Source organism: Panicum virgatum, chromosome 3K (genome assembly GCF_016808335.1).
Source record: "Panicum virgatum strain AP13 chromosome 3K, P.virgatum_v5, whole genome shotgun sequence".
NCBI classification, from domain to species: Eukaryota; Viridiplantae; Streptophyta; class Magnoliopsida; order Poales; family Poaceae; genus Panicum; species Panicum virgatum.
This window is the reverse complement of record NC_053138.1, coordinates 17,011,927-17,028,522: the sequence shown is the minus strand read 5'-3', so window position 1 is coordinate 17,028,522 and position 16,596 is coordinate 17,011,927. Positions and strand designations below refer to the sequence as shown.

Below are 16,596 nucleotides of genomic sequence, written 5' to 3'. Positions count from 1 at the left end.
TCTCAAAACGTATAAATACGAAAAATGCATGTCCTGGAACTTGCAATCCTACATGAATTATATAAGAAAAACTATCGTAGTATCTGAATGCACCACAGACAAACAAAGAATTTCAAATAGAGAGATAGACACAAGAAAACTTTCCATGAGACAAGCTCAGACCTCATGTTAGTATAAGACCTCTGTGGCGGCCGGCCTTCAAATATCAGAGGGTCAACATTAGCTTGTTTTAAACTAGACTTGATCATCCATTGGGTCTGATCGGATCAAATGGAACCTGTTCGCTTTCTCTTCGGTCCAACCTAACCATCTAGTCAGATTTTTTGGCCCGAAGCCAACTCAACGCATGGTCGGGTTCGGGTCGGTTGGTAACACCTGAATTTTTATGTATAATTTTCAAGTCAAGTCAAGTTGGTCGAGTTTTTTCAAGTTTTGGCTCAACAATTTCTGCCCGTGTCCTGCCTTACTGCTATAGCTGGTCGAAAATTCCAGCCTAAGCCCAGCCCATACATCGATCGGGATGAATTTTTTCGGGCAAGTTGGGTTTATTAGGTCAGATGGCCTGTGATTAGGTCTACTTTAAACTGAGGTCCTCACTAGCTTGCTACCATTACCAACACTTCGGTTTTTGGCATAGCTCGCAAAGTCATCGTACCGTCTGAACGGAATACAAATGTTTCTAGGCTGTTCAGCTGCGTGGAAGTTGATCTGCCACTTGATGACCAGTACCGTTACAAAGACTGGCATCATCAGGCACAGGTCGTCGTCGGAGGTCATCAATGTTGGCGAGCAGGAATAGGCCCACATGACCTGTTCACTCGTGCCAAGTGTCAACTGTCAATCCTATAATCCTGAGATTAGCTGATCACGTTCCCCTGGACCCCAATCGCAGGAGGTCGTTGCAACTCGATGTGAATACAGATGAGCTGTTCCCTCAAGAGTCAAGACGTACCTGTTTTTCCTTTCAAAAAAAAAAAGACATCCCCTAGTGCTCACCTACACAAGAGAGTAAAGAGACCCAACACCCAAGGGCGGCAGGCGGCAGCGCAAGCCCAAAGACGCCCGCCAATTGAAACCCCGTCCCGTTGGACCGTTGGTGGTGTTGGCTCTGCAGAGACCGAGCCAAAATTCAAAGGAAAGCAGCAGGCCAAAATCTTTGGGCATCTCTCTGGGATTCGCGACCTCCCTTTCCCGTTTCCTGAGACACGCGCACGATTAAAGCGGCTGCCGGCAGCAGGCGCCAGGCGGGCAGACAGGCAAGCGGAGAAGAGAACCAAAGCCATCTCTGCCTGCGACTGTGCGCTGCTTGCTCGGTCATCACAGCGCAGACAGTCAGGCAGGCAGGCAGACGCCGGGCGCATGCATATGCTCGCTTCAAAGACTGGCAAACCGGAAAGAGGAGCTTCTTTCGCTTGCATGTGGTCCTCAGGTGGGACCCATGCTGGGCCCACGGGCAGGGACGGCCGTGGGCCCGTGGGCCATACTTGCGAGCTGTGACTTGTGAGGTTTATGCCGTCCCAGAATATAAACATTTGTTGATTTTTACTGATCACGTTTGATCATGTCTTATTTAAAAAATTTATGAAAATATAAAAACAATTATGATATATTTAAAATATATACGATGATAAAACATATCATAACAAAATAAATAATATTTTTATAAATTTTTCGAATAAGACAGATGGTCAAATATGATTCGCGGAAGTCAATAAATATTTATTTTGGGATGGAGGGAGTAGCTCAGTATCTGAGGCAGCTTGAGAAATTTCACCGAAGCAGTTGGAATGCTGTAGAGAGAGCAGCAATGCAATCCTGTACTGGGAGATACCAGGGCAGCGAAAACCCTCTTATCTCTGCCTGGTGGTCCACGTGCTTCCATTCCATCCGGGTAATGTGACCAGGGTTTTATTTCCCAACCGGAAACCGGTTACCGCCGCCCTCCGGTACCGGTTTTCCGGACCGGTTAGCCGGTAACCGGTGGAAACCGGTTGAATTCAAATCCAAATTCAAATAAATTCAAAATTTTCCGTGCAACCGGTTCCGACCGGTTTGACCGGTTTACCGGCCGGTTTTACCGGTTTACCGGTCGGTTTGACCGGTTTGAAATTCAAAAGCTCCCGTGCAACCGGTTTACCGGCCGGTTTGACCGGTTCGATCGGTGGGCCTTCATGGGCCGGCCCATTTTTTTCTTTTTCTTTTTTGATTTAACTTTAAATTCCCACAAACTATACTAAATGAATGAATTTTTGAGAAAATTTGACACCATTAGATTCATCACACCTTGAAGTATTTTTAGGATTTTTTTGGGAATTTTTCATTTTTTGAATTCAAGTTTAAAATTTGAATTTTGGCCGGTTGGGTACCGGCCGGAACCGGAACCGGACCGGTTTGACCGGTAACCGGTCAAACCGGACCGGTTCCCACCGGTTAGGTTAACCCTGAATGTGACACGATTGCGTGCTTAATCTCAGCGCAGTCACTTGATAAGACTGACAGCCGGTCTATCCAATCCAGCGTAGTCCAACACTTGCGGACAAAGAAGAGAGAGAAAGAAAGAGAGAACAGGGCCGTGTTTTGTTGGCCCTGTAAAAAATTTCGCGAATTTTTTTATTTTTTTACCACTAATTTAGAGTATTAAATGAAGTCTAATTACAAAACCATCTCCACAACCCCCGTGTAAATCGCGAGACGAATCTAATCAGACATTTGACCGCGTGATTAGAGAATGATTACTGTAGCATCACTGTAGCAAATAATCAATTAATAACCGTCATTAGATTGGTCTCGAAAAGTTACATCCATCCTTGAAAGGGTTTTGCAAATAGACTTCGTTTAGAATTTCATGCGGGCATTCGTCTTTGTGTGTAAAGCTGAGAGGTTGCAGCTGCTAGCTGTGTGCTGCGGTAGCAGCGACGAAGCAGACTACTGCACAAGAGCAGGCCGGAGTCCGGAAAAGCAGAAATAATAGCTGACAGCCATTGCTGCCTTCCGTTCCTTTGCCTCCCTGCCCACAAAGCTACCAGTACGAGTACAACGGGACACACAGACTGGACACGGCCTCCTCGCTCGTCTCTTTCCTCTGCTTCCTCCTCCTCTGGAAGGCGCACGCAGCATTTTCCTTCTGCCGGTTCTGCTCCCAGCTCGCCTGCTCCTCCTCCGCCTCTCCTCGCTCGCAAGCCCAGTGCTGGTGCCGCGGCACGGGGAGACGGCAATGGCGCGGCCGGTCGCTGTAGGCGAGGCCGCCGAGCTGGCCTCGCTGGCCCCGGACATCCATGATGGTCTCGGCGAGAGCACGATGAGCAGGTTAGTCCACGAACAATGCGGTGCTATCCTGTTGCTCGTTCTGCTTCTGTTATGCTGTTCCTCTTCGCTATCGGTCATGGCGTAAAGGGAGAAAAGGGAGAAGGGAATGAAGGATGCAGAGGTTTGCTTGTGAGATTCTTTAGAGAAATGGCTAAGGTTTGCGGTTTCATACTTGCATGTAGTAGACTCCATTGCATCTTTTTTTTTGTGATGATGTGGCATGCGTGCACTTGACTACAGTCAGATTTCTGGTCTTTGAAAAAAGAAAAAAAAGGCAGATTTATTTCCTGCATTGTATCGACACATTCACAAGGTAGGAGATGCAAGACTATAGTAGCCAGCTCCCTGATTGTTTAGAGGGAAAGAAATGCTAAGCGAGTAAGAGCTTATATTGAAGTAGCCAACTCCTTTTTGTGTAGAGATGCCTTATTAGCCGACTTGGCCTCCTTTGATTAGTTAGCGAAGAAACATACTATGTGATAGTTCCACTTCTGGGGATAAATTTTGCTGTATGTAGACTGTAAATGCATTCATGGCAGCAACCTTTTGGTGCTTCATGGTTCCGTAGTGGAATAGTATTTGTTTAGCACTTTTCTTATTGTTGTTCTTAAACGAAGAGAATAGTTGAGTATCGAGTGCAAATTGTTTGGTTAGCAGTAGTATCCTTGATTGATGGAGGAAATGTTGAGTTTCACTTCGGTAGTGTTTTTGGATGCTAGAGATTGAAGCTTGAAAGAGCTCTCATCGCGAGCTGTACCGCTTAATTTCACCTCAATGCTCTGTACTCGTCTACTCGATGTAGAAGAAGATCACCCCGGAGGTTGTGCATTTGCAGGCCAGAATAGCCTCCGTTTGTGCATCTTCAGTTAGAATGAAACTTGCACAAGAGTAGGAGTAGAGCACTGCCCGCTGCTGTTGCGACATACTATGCGTGTTCTGCATTGATTCCCTCCTGGTGTACAGTGTCCATGAAATTCAATCTCAATCGTGCATGAGTGGACGCCCAGGATTTGTGTGGGCCACGCCGACTCCGCGGCCTTGATGGCAACCAATTGCCTTTGCCTTTTTTTTTTCCTTCCCTGTGCACGATCTGCACGTCCTATATATGGGCCTTCCTGTTTGGTCCTTTACCGTGCAATCAATATTCGCAATCATACCGCAGCAAAGGCAAGTGCAGTGGTACACTGCAGTGCCCCTGCCCCGTTCGCCATGTTTGACCGCCTTTTGAAACCTCGAGCTTGGTTTACGTTTTTTCACTCGAGGAAATAGCATGGGTTCCTGTTTCCATTGTGATGTCGCTTGACGTTAGTGTGCGCTGGTGTCTCGCTTGCCACCAGCGTGAACTGAAGGCGAACAGTGTGTCATCAGTGTCTATGGTGAACTGTTGTGTTCCACTGCAATGCATGGCAGCAACGGCCGTTCAGAATTGTGGCAAATGCATTGTTTACATCATAAGGGTCCCGGCGTTAGATTGCCACTGCTGAAAATTCGCTAGATAATAATCCAGTGTCATTCTAAGCAGTGCCGTTTGCTAGATCCAGTGTCATTCTAAGCACACGATCCTTGTTGCAGTCACTGGTTTCATTCTCGTCTCATCGCATTGACGTGTCCCTCTCCTAAATTCCAGGTTGCGATTCCGCGGCGGTGATCCCTGATAGATCATCCAAGGCATCCCGCCCGTCGCCGAGCGCCGCAAGACCCGGACCTCCGGTGCGGCTTGGGCGCGGAGGAGGAGGTGGGGAGGAGCCGTGGAGGTGGAAGGACGAGGATGCCATGGTCGCTGGCGCTGCTAGCAGCAGCCTAGCAGGGGATGAAGCCGTACGGTCCGGGAGATGTATACATAAATATTTTTCGTCAAGCATTGTTAAACCATTAACAAGGATTATAAATCCGCTATTGAGGTTGTGATATGATCGGGCCGCCTTGTTGGCAAGCATTCACTCATGCTCACCGGCCGGCAAGGCAACACACCAGCTACGGGCGCGTCCCGTCCTGACCGGCCGGCCGGCGCTCTGGTCGCGCTGACTCGCCGAGGCGAGGGAGCTGTGATCAGCACGCGCCGCTTGCGCAGGCCTGCCGGCGGTTCCCGTGGCGTGGCCTGCGGGGGTGGGGGCGTTGGCGGCACGCGGCGTGGTGGCGTCGGGGTCGGCCCGGCGCCCGTGCCGGAGCCGCTCCGCGGCGAGGGTGGACCCTGGGCCGTGGACGCATGCGGCGTGCGCGCTTCGGGCGACGCGCGCGGCCGGGGATTGGCCCCGTGCTCTCTCGTCCGTCAGCCGTGCGGGGCGCGGCCGGGCCGGCCCGGACGCTGCTGCCCGTCGCATGTGGCCGCAGGCCGCAGCAGGATGGCGCGGCCGTCAGCCGGCGCCGCGCCGGGACGCTGCGCGCTTGCGTGGCGTGCGCACCCCGTGGGCCGTGGCTGGCAGCGCTCGGTACACGCCGCGGCCGTGCCGCAGCGTGCTCTCTGCTACTGCTGCTGCAGCAGCAGCAGGCTCGCTGCCAAGGAATAACGGGGGAGAGACATTCCCTGGCCACCAACGTCGTGCACACGGCTGCGCCCGCTTTCATCCGCGAGGGGGAAATGTGCGTCCGGGTCGTAGCCGGTGAACTTTTGGGGGTGGCCGGAGTGTTCGGCCGGCCGGTCCTCAGCTCGACCCACCCCCAGCCGGAACACCGAGGTTCTCTTGAACGGGAGAAAGGATACAACATGCCGATGCATATGGCCAAGCTCGAGTAGTGAGTGCTACTGTACTACCCAATAAACTCGGTGCTCAGAGCGCGCATGCACGAGGCTGTAGATAGATGACATGTCGTTTCGTCGCAAGCAACGCGGCCAAAGCTGCAAAACAGTGCGGCACCGCATCCACATGGCACATGAAGAACCCGGCCACAACAATATGTAGGCTCTGCGGCCTCGCTCGACAGGGTAGGAGTGGCCACAAACACCCGTTAATGCCATAGCTTAGGAAGAGCAAAGTGTTTCTGGGATAAACACAGCCAGTATCGACTGTCCTCAATGGGCACACCAACAAGACTTCGGGTCATATACAACCACAGATCCATGAAATAATCTACCAGGTTTTGATGGCTGATGATAGCCACAGCGGATCATCAATTTTAGGCAAGTTTTGATGGTTGGTGATAGTCACTTCAGATCATCGTTTTTAGGTAAACAATTCAGCACCGCTTAATCCATCACCAGCTCATCGTACAATCGTAGAAACCTTGGAGGTCACATCTAATCATCATCATCAAGAACACTCCGACGCCTCTGAATCTGCAAGGCAAACAAGAGTCAACAAGACGCTTAACTTGTTCTGACAATGAAGACGGTTTTCTGGACGTCTACTCTTGAATGTTCTCACTTTACAGCATGTACATACTGTTGGAAGCAAAGTATCTTTGTTTAACAGGTCAGTTGGACTGATGCAAAAACAACATGGCCAAAGTTGAGAGTCCATCACACTTTACGTACCGTAACTTTGGTTTGCTTGGTTGTTTGGGTGTTAATTTGCTCCAAAAGTGAGATGAGCCGTTCTTCAGAGACCTGAAACCAGAAAAATGTAACAACTTTATTTGTCCGCTCTATTGGGTTCTTGGAGCACCAACAGAGGATACACAAATCCACAAAGGGGTCTGTCGTTATCTATTACCTTTTCAGATATCCCACCAGTTTGAGCAGCTCTCAGCAGAACATCCTCCACCCCTCTAGCTTTGTCAGGTTTGACCAAAGCTATGCGGGAGACTGTCAAATTCATGCAAACATTCAACGGTTTCCACTTTATTAGCAGATTTATGACTGATTTCTGGCCAAACATAATTGTTATTCAGCACATTTATTTCCAACAGTTACAGGAATCTACTTATGGAACAGCAATAGCTTTTCTGAACCTCTGTAGAAACATAAATTATTCATTCAAGCAAAATTTGTCATGATTAGCCACAACCAAACTATAACAAACAGTCATTAACAAACATGACTAGTATTTTTCATTTTATTGTTAACACTGATGACACCACAAAAACTATAATAACTTTAAATATTTCTATGCAAGATTTTAGTCTGTGCAGCCACAAGAATTTGTGCTGGTTGCACTTGATTTGCAGCATTTTCATCTTAGACCATATCGTTAGTAACACAAAACATAACATCATTGTCTAAATACAGAATCTAAGAACTCATCTTTAATTCTTTTCTAATGAAACAGCAAATTAAGTTATCTGAAATAAGAAATAACATAAATGTCATACATACCAATTTCATGCCATTACCTAGGTTATATTGACAATACACATTTTGTTATTTGTTACCACAAGTAAAACTGAGGAAGTAGATGTAATGATTTATCACATACTCCCTCCGTTCCAAATTGTAGGTCGTTTTGGCAAATCTAGATATATAGATTTTGCTATGCACCTAGATAAACAATATGTCTAGATGCATGACAAAAATTATGCATCTAGATTTGCCAAAACGACCTATAATTTGGAACGGAAGGAGTAATATTGATGATCTCCAAGACTCCAACTGCAACTACATGGACAGAGCAACTGTCCTGATTAGCATGGCGCTTTAAGGAATATATACCCATTGGGCCAGCGCACAACTGATGAAACACAACTAAACCCAGACCTCCTATATAGAAAGCAAAAAAAGCATTAGCTGGTGGCACCAGCTTACATTGTTGATTGTATCTGCACACACCCAAATCTAAGAGACTTTGCCTAGACTAGAAACCACAACATGATTAGAGCTTGAAGCAAGGTAACAAAGATCTGACAAGGACTCTAGTCTCTAACCACATATTGACCTCACTTTAAACCTCCATCTTCCAAAGGGTGAAAACCAAAATTCAGAAGAGAGAAATTAACATACTCAATTAATTACACAGCAAAAGGATTTTTGCAAAGTGACTTTTCATCCAATTCCAGGTGGTAGACTCGCAGAGTTGCTTTCAAAATGCACAGCAGTTTCCATACTGTGGAAGTACTAACTCGCTCAAAGATAAATAAAAAAATACAAGAAAAACTTCTACTTCCAGAACCATTTGAATATAGATGATTTAAAACAGCCAATAAGAACATCATAAATGGCATCAATAATGAGAACAGCAGCCATTAAGCATATCATAAATGGAATCAATAACAAGAACTTACGCCTTTCTCTGGCTTCAGAAGATAATATCTGAGCAAGCATCATCTGTCTGCGTTCCTCAGCTTCCCTGATTGAGAGTAAGATTCAGGATTAAAAGTCAATTCAGTGTTCCCCAGGTTAACAGGACATAACTTGATGATGAGCTATAACATTCTGGGGAACATAAGTGGAGGAATAGACCATACTGTTTTGCATCTTCTTGAGCTTTTTGTTGGCCTGCATTTTGCTGATTTGCCTAATCAAAAGTTGATATTAGATCAAAAGTCAGTCTACGGAATAGCACAAAGAACTAGCTCAACATGATAACTTCAATTTAAGTCATGCAGCTTGGTATCTTACCCCACCACGCTGTGCCATTAGCTCTTGCATCCTCCTCTGCCTGATAGCTTCCAACTCTGGGTCAGCCTGGCAAGAAAAATTGTATAGTTCCATCAGAAGGAGTCACCCAACAAGGATATGACAATGGATAAAAACAAACTGTTCCCACTTGAGCCATAGATAAAGTCATAAAGCCAATCAATACACCAAAAGAACTCAGATTCCATTGATTTTAATTTTTAAGAAATTTTCTTTTTTATAAAAAAGAACAAATTAAACAGAAATACGAAGAATTTTTATGATAAAAATAAATTAACTAGTACTGATTCCTTTCAATAGATCCTAAGTTCTAATGCCATTATGTTTACTGGTACAGTAGGGCAGTTGATTGTGAGTTAAAATGACAGGGAAAGGCGGAAAGCCTATCATAAAATAGCCATACCAGAATCTTTCTATGGTTAATGAAGATAAAGCGAAGTATGCTGAATTGCTGATATCACATACTACTAGAAGGCACACAAAGCACCACATAACAAACGGAAGGAACCTCCAACACCAATAAAATAATACCAATTATGAACATATTTTCTTGTTCCTTTGGATGTCCAGACGCAAAAACAGGCCATAAAGAAGCACAATAGTATGAGCCCCCAAAATAACTTTCAGCAGGGTTGAACAAGCACCACACAACATCACTCCAGCTCATGTCTAAAGCTAGAGAAACCACTAAGTTTCCATGATTATCCAGTCATTTTCATTCGATGAACCAGAACATTCACAAGATCTCTAAAACATCAATTGTCCAGTCCAAAGTTCTAACAGATTGGGCGCAATTCTCCTCGCGCTTTCTCAGATAACCGAATCTGAGCGAGTCATTAAGCATGGGATCGACATAAGCGAGCAATCAAACAACGCAGCAAAAGGAGGGATCACAAATCGCAGCCCAGCCGCTTAATCTTTCCACTAAAGAAAGAACTAAAACCCTAAGATTCAACACACACAGAAGTCGACAATCCTCACAACTAAAAAAAAACATAGGAATCAAAGAGCCAATCTCACCATCTTTCGCGCGCGCAGCCGAGATCGCAAGCCTCTTCACTCCGGACCTCACTTGGGCGGCGACGGCCTCCGCGGCGAGCTGTGGACAGGGAACAGCGAATCGAGCCTTTTCTTCAGCTTCCGCGTGGGTACGACGCGACCCACGGCTTGGCTCTCGCCTTTCCACTCTGTGGGCCCATCTCAGCCGTCCGATCTGAAACCTCTTCCCTGCGCCGTCCGATCGGAACAATGGGGATCGCTTTTCCTGGCCCCGATATATATTCGCGGAGACGCCTCGCCCATTTCCAGCGCCTTTTCCATTTTTTTCCATTTCCATTTCCACCCTCACCGCATCCACCTCGCCGCCGCGAGCAACAGAGAGGAGAGAGGAGCGTTTCCGATGGAGAACGGCGAGGAGACGTTCGCCTCCCCCACCGCCGCGGCCGCGGGCTTCGAGTTCGCCGCTAACGGCGGGGACCGCACGCCCAAGCTCTACGACGCTGCGGATAAGATCGAGGCCCTCAGCGCGGCGAAGCGCGACCTGGAGGAGCAGCTCGAGTCCGTGAGCCACCAGAACCGCTTCCTGTCCTCCGAGTCCCGCCGCCTCGAGGCCCTCGTGTCCCAGGCCCGCGCCGAGGCCGCCGCCTTCGAGCAGGCCGCCGCCACCAACGAGAGCGAGGTCGCCGCGCTCCGCGCCGAGGTCGAGCGCCTCCAGGGCCTCCTCGACGCCGAGAAGGCCGGCCACGAGGAGGAGGTGCGCAGGGGCGCGGGGCTCGGGGACCAGCTGCAGACCGCGTACCAGGAGAAGGTCGCCCTCGAGGAGGAGATCGAGGCCCTGAAGGCTTCCGCCACCGCCGCAGAGAAGGGCAAGGGCGAGGAGGAGATGGACTCGGCTGCACCCTCGGCCGGGACGCCTAAGGAGGTGGGGCTGGTGCCTGCCGAGCTGTTGGCTGCAGCCATGGCTGCTGGAGCCGGTGTCACGGCCTTCATCGCGGCGCTCTTGATCCAGCGCAAGAGGTAATCTGGTGGTCCGATGCGTGGGAAGTTTTGATCCGCTGCTATGGCCTATATGAGAATGGATTATCCGTTTTGTCAGGGTACTAGTATTACTGAACTCGTAGTAGTATCGTTACTATGTTGATGGGTAATAGATCAGGACGCATATCGCAAGTACTATTACTTTCTGCAGTTTCCCATGCTAATAAGAGTTGTGAACACAAGTGAGAGAGACAATGTAGTTCTGGTCTGTTATTTTGATGTCATACCTAATTCCAGACTTCCAGTTATTACCACATGGCTAGTTTCAACTGCTATACGATGTGCATTCCTGGATGGTTTCCTCTTTGTTTGTGTACTCTCTGTGGCTGAGATGTTTATGGCTCAGATCTGTCATGTATCACTGAGGTTATTGCATTACCTGGTGGTACTTGACTCGGCAACTGTGAGCTTGTGGCTACTTGTGGATTGGCTAACCCAGAAAGTGCTGCTGTAGATCATGCCAATTTTGTTTGAGATATTTGTTGTCAGTCTTTTCAGGTGGGTTAATGAGCAAGGACATTACCTTGGTCAGTGAATGCTTGCAGATGGGTTTAATTGCAGATATGTTTGATTGTTTGTATGCTCAGTACTGCTTTATGCTTGTAGAGATGTTTGTTGAATACATTTATGCTGACTGCCAGGTTGTCGATAGTAATTCAAAACTGCGCTAGTGTTAATGGATTTTCAATTAATATGTATTGTTTATCCATGAATTTGATGAGTTATAGTCATTAACTCATGCCGATCTCTTCTTTACAAATGAATCTGTACCTTTATTGGTGATGCACAGCACAACACTGATGATTCCATGATTACACTTATGTTGAAGCTAATAGGTGAGAGAAATGAATCGGCATTACAAATCACAAGGTTAAGTTAGACTGAGCTAAGTGCTTATTATTTGTTTAAAAAATATAGGATTCAGTATATCCAAGCACGTCAAAGGTTTGTCACTTTAGCTCAGACTTGAAGTCAAACCATTTTTTATGTGCTCAGGTAATTTGGAGATACTTAGGTCAGCCCCTGAATTTTGCATGTCCGTATTCATTTTTTTAAGCTACCGAGTATGTATAAACCATATCCTTGCCTGTTTGATAAACTTGTTAGTGGATCTTTTTTATATAATCGTGTGGCTGCTCTACCCACTGCTTTTTTTACTATAATGTTACTACATCCAAGATATTTAAGCTAGGTGGCGTCATTCTTTTCTTTTTAATTTTTTTGAACTGAATTTCTTTTTAAATATTGATTATGTGGTTTAAAATCCCATAGGCATCTTGTTTGATGTAACATGCCTGTCCAGCCCTGTTCTTTGTACCAGCCTGTTCCATGGGCATTTTTTTTACTGCTAGACAAATGTTTATCGTGTCTAGGTCATGTTCCAAGATCATTTCTCCCAATTGGTTTTTATAATTTTTCAGTAAGCAACTGAACTGAGTGCATGCTAGATATTTTTTTTAGAAAAAGGGGAATTATGTTCAAGGATTTTCTAGTTTGAACACTGATGAGCGTTTGGGATAATGCTGTGGACTGTGGTTAGTCGTTCTTTTGAGTAGTGTCCAAGTGTACCATTTTGCAGTATCTCTTATTCTCTTGGTGGCTTAAACAATAAGACCATGTGCTTTGTCTGTTTCTTTTACTTATAGGTTCATTGTGTCGTTTAGTATTCTGTCAATCATTCTAGCCAGTGACTTTTATTGGGTTGTTGCTATAGTTGTGACGGAAAGCTGTACAGATTTAGCATCTCGCAGCTTTAAGGTAAGCAGAAGCATATCAGCCTGGTTTTGAGTTCTTTGGTTAGCTGGTTGAGATGTACTAGTAGGCAAATTTGTTTTGCCTTGATCTGTTCTGTGCATGCCTGTCCAATAATATCAGTTCCATGTTCTTATACCATTGGTAACTAGATATGTTATTTGGATCTGGGTGTTGCTCTAAGGCCATTTTTGTCACAAGCTGTTATTTGTGTGTGCCTATATAGTGTCGGGTGCCTATATAGTGTCGGGAAATTGGCAGGTAGATTTGTTTGGAGGATTTTACACTTTAGCCTGGGAATGTCATCCATTCCTAACCAAATGCATTGGCAGTTGATTTCTTTTTTGGCTACTTGCCTACTTGGCTTGAAAGTTTACAGGTTGCAGATTGGATAGTGCTATGGCGCCATGGATGGGATAGTTCTCTTTATTTTTTAATCTTGGGGCGCCTGAATGCCAAATGCATCATTTGCGGAATGGCACGATCTTGAGCTGCTACCAATGTATATAATGTATTGACTATTTGGACACTTTCACCAGGCTGGTTGTCGGTTGAGTTTGCCAGATTAGTTATGATTGTCGATGCAGTATTGCAAATTCAGCTCCTACTATATCGTCTGGAATGTGACAAGAGTACAAGATGCTCAGGTGTAACATGTTCGCGTGGGAAACTGCTCGCTTAAGCGTAATGGTAGCTGTGCTTTATCTTGACGAAGCCTCATGTATACTGCTGCAAATGACCGAATGACGAATGTGTTTGGTGTATGTGAATTTGTGAAGTACCGAGCATGACAGGTAGTGTTTTCGTACGCACCCACCATGCGAGCATCGTGAACTGCAGAGGTGCACACAATGACACAAATGAGGGAGGGCACACGTGACATGGCTGCACATCATCATCAGGGTCTGTTTTTTTGAAATGTATAAGTTTTGGGATGCCAGCTTTGGGTTCAAAACTGTAAGAAACTAAGTCTTGGGATGCCAGATTTGGGCTCAAAACTGTAAGAAACTGCTGCAGGGAGGCCTTATTTATTTTTTACGAGGCGCGTCGAAAAATCTACTTGGGATAGTGGTAAGCCCACACGCAACCAATATGCACCCGGTTTGGGCCTTGACTACCAGCAGAGGTCTGAAAATTAAACCGGCTCGTTCGATCGCCTCGACGCCTAGTCTAGGTCTAGTCGACCGCGTATAGCAAGCGCATCCGGCGTGGCGGCGGCGGCAACAAATGCATCAACCTCGATGGCGAGATCCCAAGTCGGGGCGGTTCTCTTCGTCGACGCATCCGCGGAACTCACTGGCGACGGCCTACCGCCCTCGAGGTTTCCATTGGGGAAATTTCTCTCCACGTTTTATATGTGCTACTATGATGTCACGGAATTGTTGCTGATTTTTGGATCTAAGTGCTCTCGAGCATTGTTCGTGGCAGCACAAAGAGCGCATCGTGATTTTGCTGTATTATGAATGGGATTTGGAACTGCTGCCGCTTGTTGCAAGATTGAAGTTGGTTAATCTCTTTGAGAGTTGTTGGATACGATGAAAATTCAGACGGAATAACTCGAGAGAATGCTGCTTTGCAGTTATTCAAACAACATAAATATCATCGTAAACAATCATGGATTCAATAGAAAACTTGAAAAGTAGGTTTCTTGCACACGGAAAATTGCAGGTCCAAACAAGTTTAACAGATTCTTTAGGGGCAGCATGGATTTGTCATGGTTCAAATTTCAGGATAATGCGATGGAGGAATCAACAGCATGGCAGCAAGTAAACAAGATCAGTTATAACGAAAGGAACAATCTAATTATCTGCTTATATTGCTGCTACATATACAAGCCAATGCAGCAATGTTTACTAGGAACACAAGGATTGGCACCAATTCAACCGAAGAGCAGCTGGGCGTGCGGGTACAGCTCCCTGTACGCCTGCTTGATGGTGTTGTCGGCGACGCCGGTGGCCGCGGACACGTCCCGGATCGACCTCCCGGCGCCGGTCCTCCGCTGCATGGCCATGTAGATGATGGCGGCCGCGGTGGAGTCAGGGTTGCGCCGCACGTCGAGCTGGTCCTGCATCCTCCGCGCCGCCTCCTGCACCGCGCGCACCTCGTCCTCCCCCATCCCGAGCAGCGAGCCGAAGCGCTCCATGTAGTCGGCCGCGCGCACCACGCCGATGCCCATGGCCTCCCCGCCGGCGTCGTCCCCGAACCGCTTCCTGATGAGCGCGAGGAGCTTGCCGATGTCCTTCCTGGACGCCGCGCCGCCGCGCGTCGCCGCGGCCAGCTCCTTGAACGTCCGCGGCGCGCCCGCGCTGCGGCACGCCACGTAGAGGCACGCCGCGTACAGCGCGTCGCCGCTCCGCCCGGCGCCCTTGGTGTAGTAGTGGTGCGCCCTGCCCTTGCCCTCCTCCAGCCCCCGGTACACCTCCAGGGCCCGGTCCCGCACGCCGGGCCCGATCCCGAGCCGGACCGCCATGTCGGCGATGGCGCGGCAGCCCCCTTCGAGCGCCGCCCTCCCGCGGGCCTGCGCGGCCCCGCGCATCGCGGGCTCCTCCTCCTCCGCCTCCAGCGAGAAGGCCGCGGGCGGCGTCGCGGGTCCCTCCGGCGTCCTCAGCGAGAGGGTCACGGTGCCGCGCATCCTCTTGAGGCCGGGTGCTGGTCCCTCCTCCGCTGTCCTCGGCAGCCCCGGAGGCGGAGCGACGGCGCCCTGCCCCCGCTTCCTCAGCAGGGCGGCTTCCTCGGCCCCGGCGCTCGTGTTGATCGGCGCCGAATACTCCATCGGCGTATATGTGGTTTGGGTGGCAGTCTGGTCTGATCTGGGCAGTGGCGCAGGCGCTCTGGTTGTGTCGTGTGGCGGCGTCGGGGGGGGGGGGGGGGGGGGGGGGGGGTGCTATATAAAGGCGGCCAAGGGTCGGTGGCGTCTCCGTCCGATTCGCCTCCCCGGTTCCGGATCGAACGGGCGCCTGCCGGTGGCGGTGAGAGTACAACTGTGGGGCCCACGACATGTCGAGTCGGATAGGGATCGAACTCGGTTTTGTTTGGAGAACAGGTAAATTTTTGATATATTCTTTTCACCCAGCAGCCTGAAATTATAATAAAGTCCCTTTCAAAAAAGAAATTATGATAAAGTGGAAACGGAATATCAATACCATAATACTGATTTACTTATACTATCTCCATTTCAAATTACAAGTCGTTTGACTTTTTTTAACCCAAATTTGACCACTCGTCTTATCCAAAAATTTATATAAAATATTATTTTCTTTTGCTATGGTTTGCTTTATCAATACAGGTTCTTCAAGAATGACTTCAATTTGACTATATTTGCAAAAAAATTTGAATAAAATAAGTGGTTAAACTTGGGAGGCCAAAAAAACAGTCAAATGACTTATAATTTAGAACGGAGGGAGTACTAAGGTTACTTGTAGGTTACACATTGTAAACGCCTACTTTCATCTCAACTCTCAAGTAATACTTTGAAGCAGTGGCAGATATCCAGGGACCGAAAGTAAAACAATTCTATTACCATCTTTAGTATAAGAAGGTTGCGACCACAACCGATCAAATTTTAACAGCTAGCTATTCGAACTTAGTCTAGTTATATTATCAACCCTTATAATCTCTATTGTTTGATTTGAACACACACGTGAAAAGCTAATTGCCTTGCTTTTCTCTTTAGTGCTGGCCAAAACATACAAGAACTTGACATATACTTTTGCTGGCCAAAACACACAAGCGTTTCTCTGATCTAGTGCTGGCCAAAACGCACTAGCTTCTTACAGGCAAGGTTACGGAGCCCGGACGAGCACCTAGGGTCGCCGAGCCTGGGTCCTCCGGTGCTTTGAGGGTTAGCAAAATTACACAGCATAATACTGAATTATCATCTCCAAGGAATGAAGAACACTGAGAAGATGGGCATAAATAGGATACTAAAGTGCAATAATGAGATTCCATATTTGGATACGCTATAAGAGATATGTGTAGATGAGTGCATTCTC

The 16,596-nt window shown here is 47.5% G+C and overlaps 3 protein-coding genes and 1 long non-coding RNA gene across 4 annotated transcripts; 2 read left to right on the top strand and 2 right to left on the bottom strand.

Annotated features, from left to right (window-relative positions):
• Positions 1-2,884: 2,884 nt before the first annotated feature.
• On the top strand, positions 2,885-5,216 carry LOC120697952. Its single transcript, XR_005684626.1, has 2 exons — positions 2,885-3,306; positions 4,934-5,216. It is a non-coding gene; the product is annotated as an uncharacterized LOC120697952 (long non-coding RNA).
• A 1,020-nt stretch (positions 5,217-6,236) lies between these two features.
• LOC120697951 (DNA-binding protein DDB_G0278111-like) lies at positions 6,237-9,999 on the bottom strand. The gene is made up of 7 exons (XM_039981340.1): positions 9,836-9,999; positions 8,798-8,863; positions 8,644-8,693; positions 8,461-8,525; positions 6,957-7,048; positions 6,779-6,850; positions 6,237-6,580 (listed from the first exon to the last, which is right to left on the bottom strand). Exons 1-7 carry the CDS (start codon positions 9,836-9,838, stop codon positions 6,542-6,544), a joined length of 387 nt encoding a protein of 128 aa, XP_039837274.1. The 5' UTR covers positions 9,839-9,999; the 3' UTR covers positions 6,237-6,541.
• A 109-nt stretch (positions 10,000-10,108) lies between these two features.
• On the top strand, positions 10,109-11,127 carry LOC120697950. The gene has a single exon (XM_039981339.1). The coding sequence runs from the start codon at positions 10,215-10,217 to the stop codon at positions 10,833-10,835; it is 621 nt and encodes a 206-aa protein (XP_039837273.1). The 5' UTR covers positions 10,109-10,214; the 3' UTR covers positions 10,836-11,127.
• A 3,296-nt stretch (positions 11,128-14,423) lies between these two features.
• Positions 14,424-15,377, bottom strand: LOC120700656 (transcription initiation factor IIB-like). The gene has a single exon (XM_039984903.1). The coding sequence runs from the start codon at positions 15,375-15,377 to the stop codon at positions 14,484-14,486; it is 894 nt and encodes a 297-aa protein (XP_039840837.1). The 3' UTR covers positions 14,424-14,483.
• Positions 15,378-16,596: the final 1,219 nt, after the last annotated feature.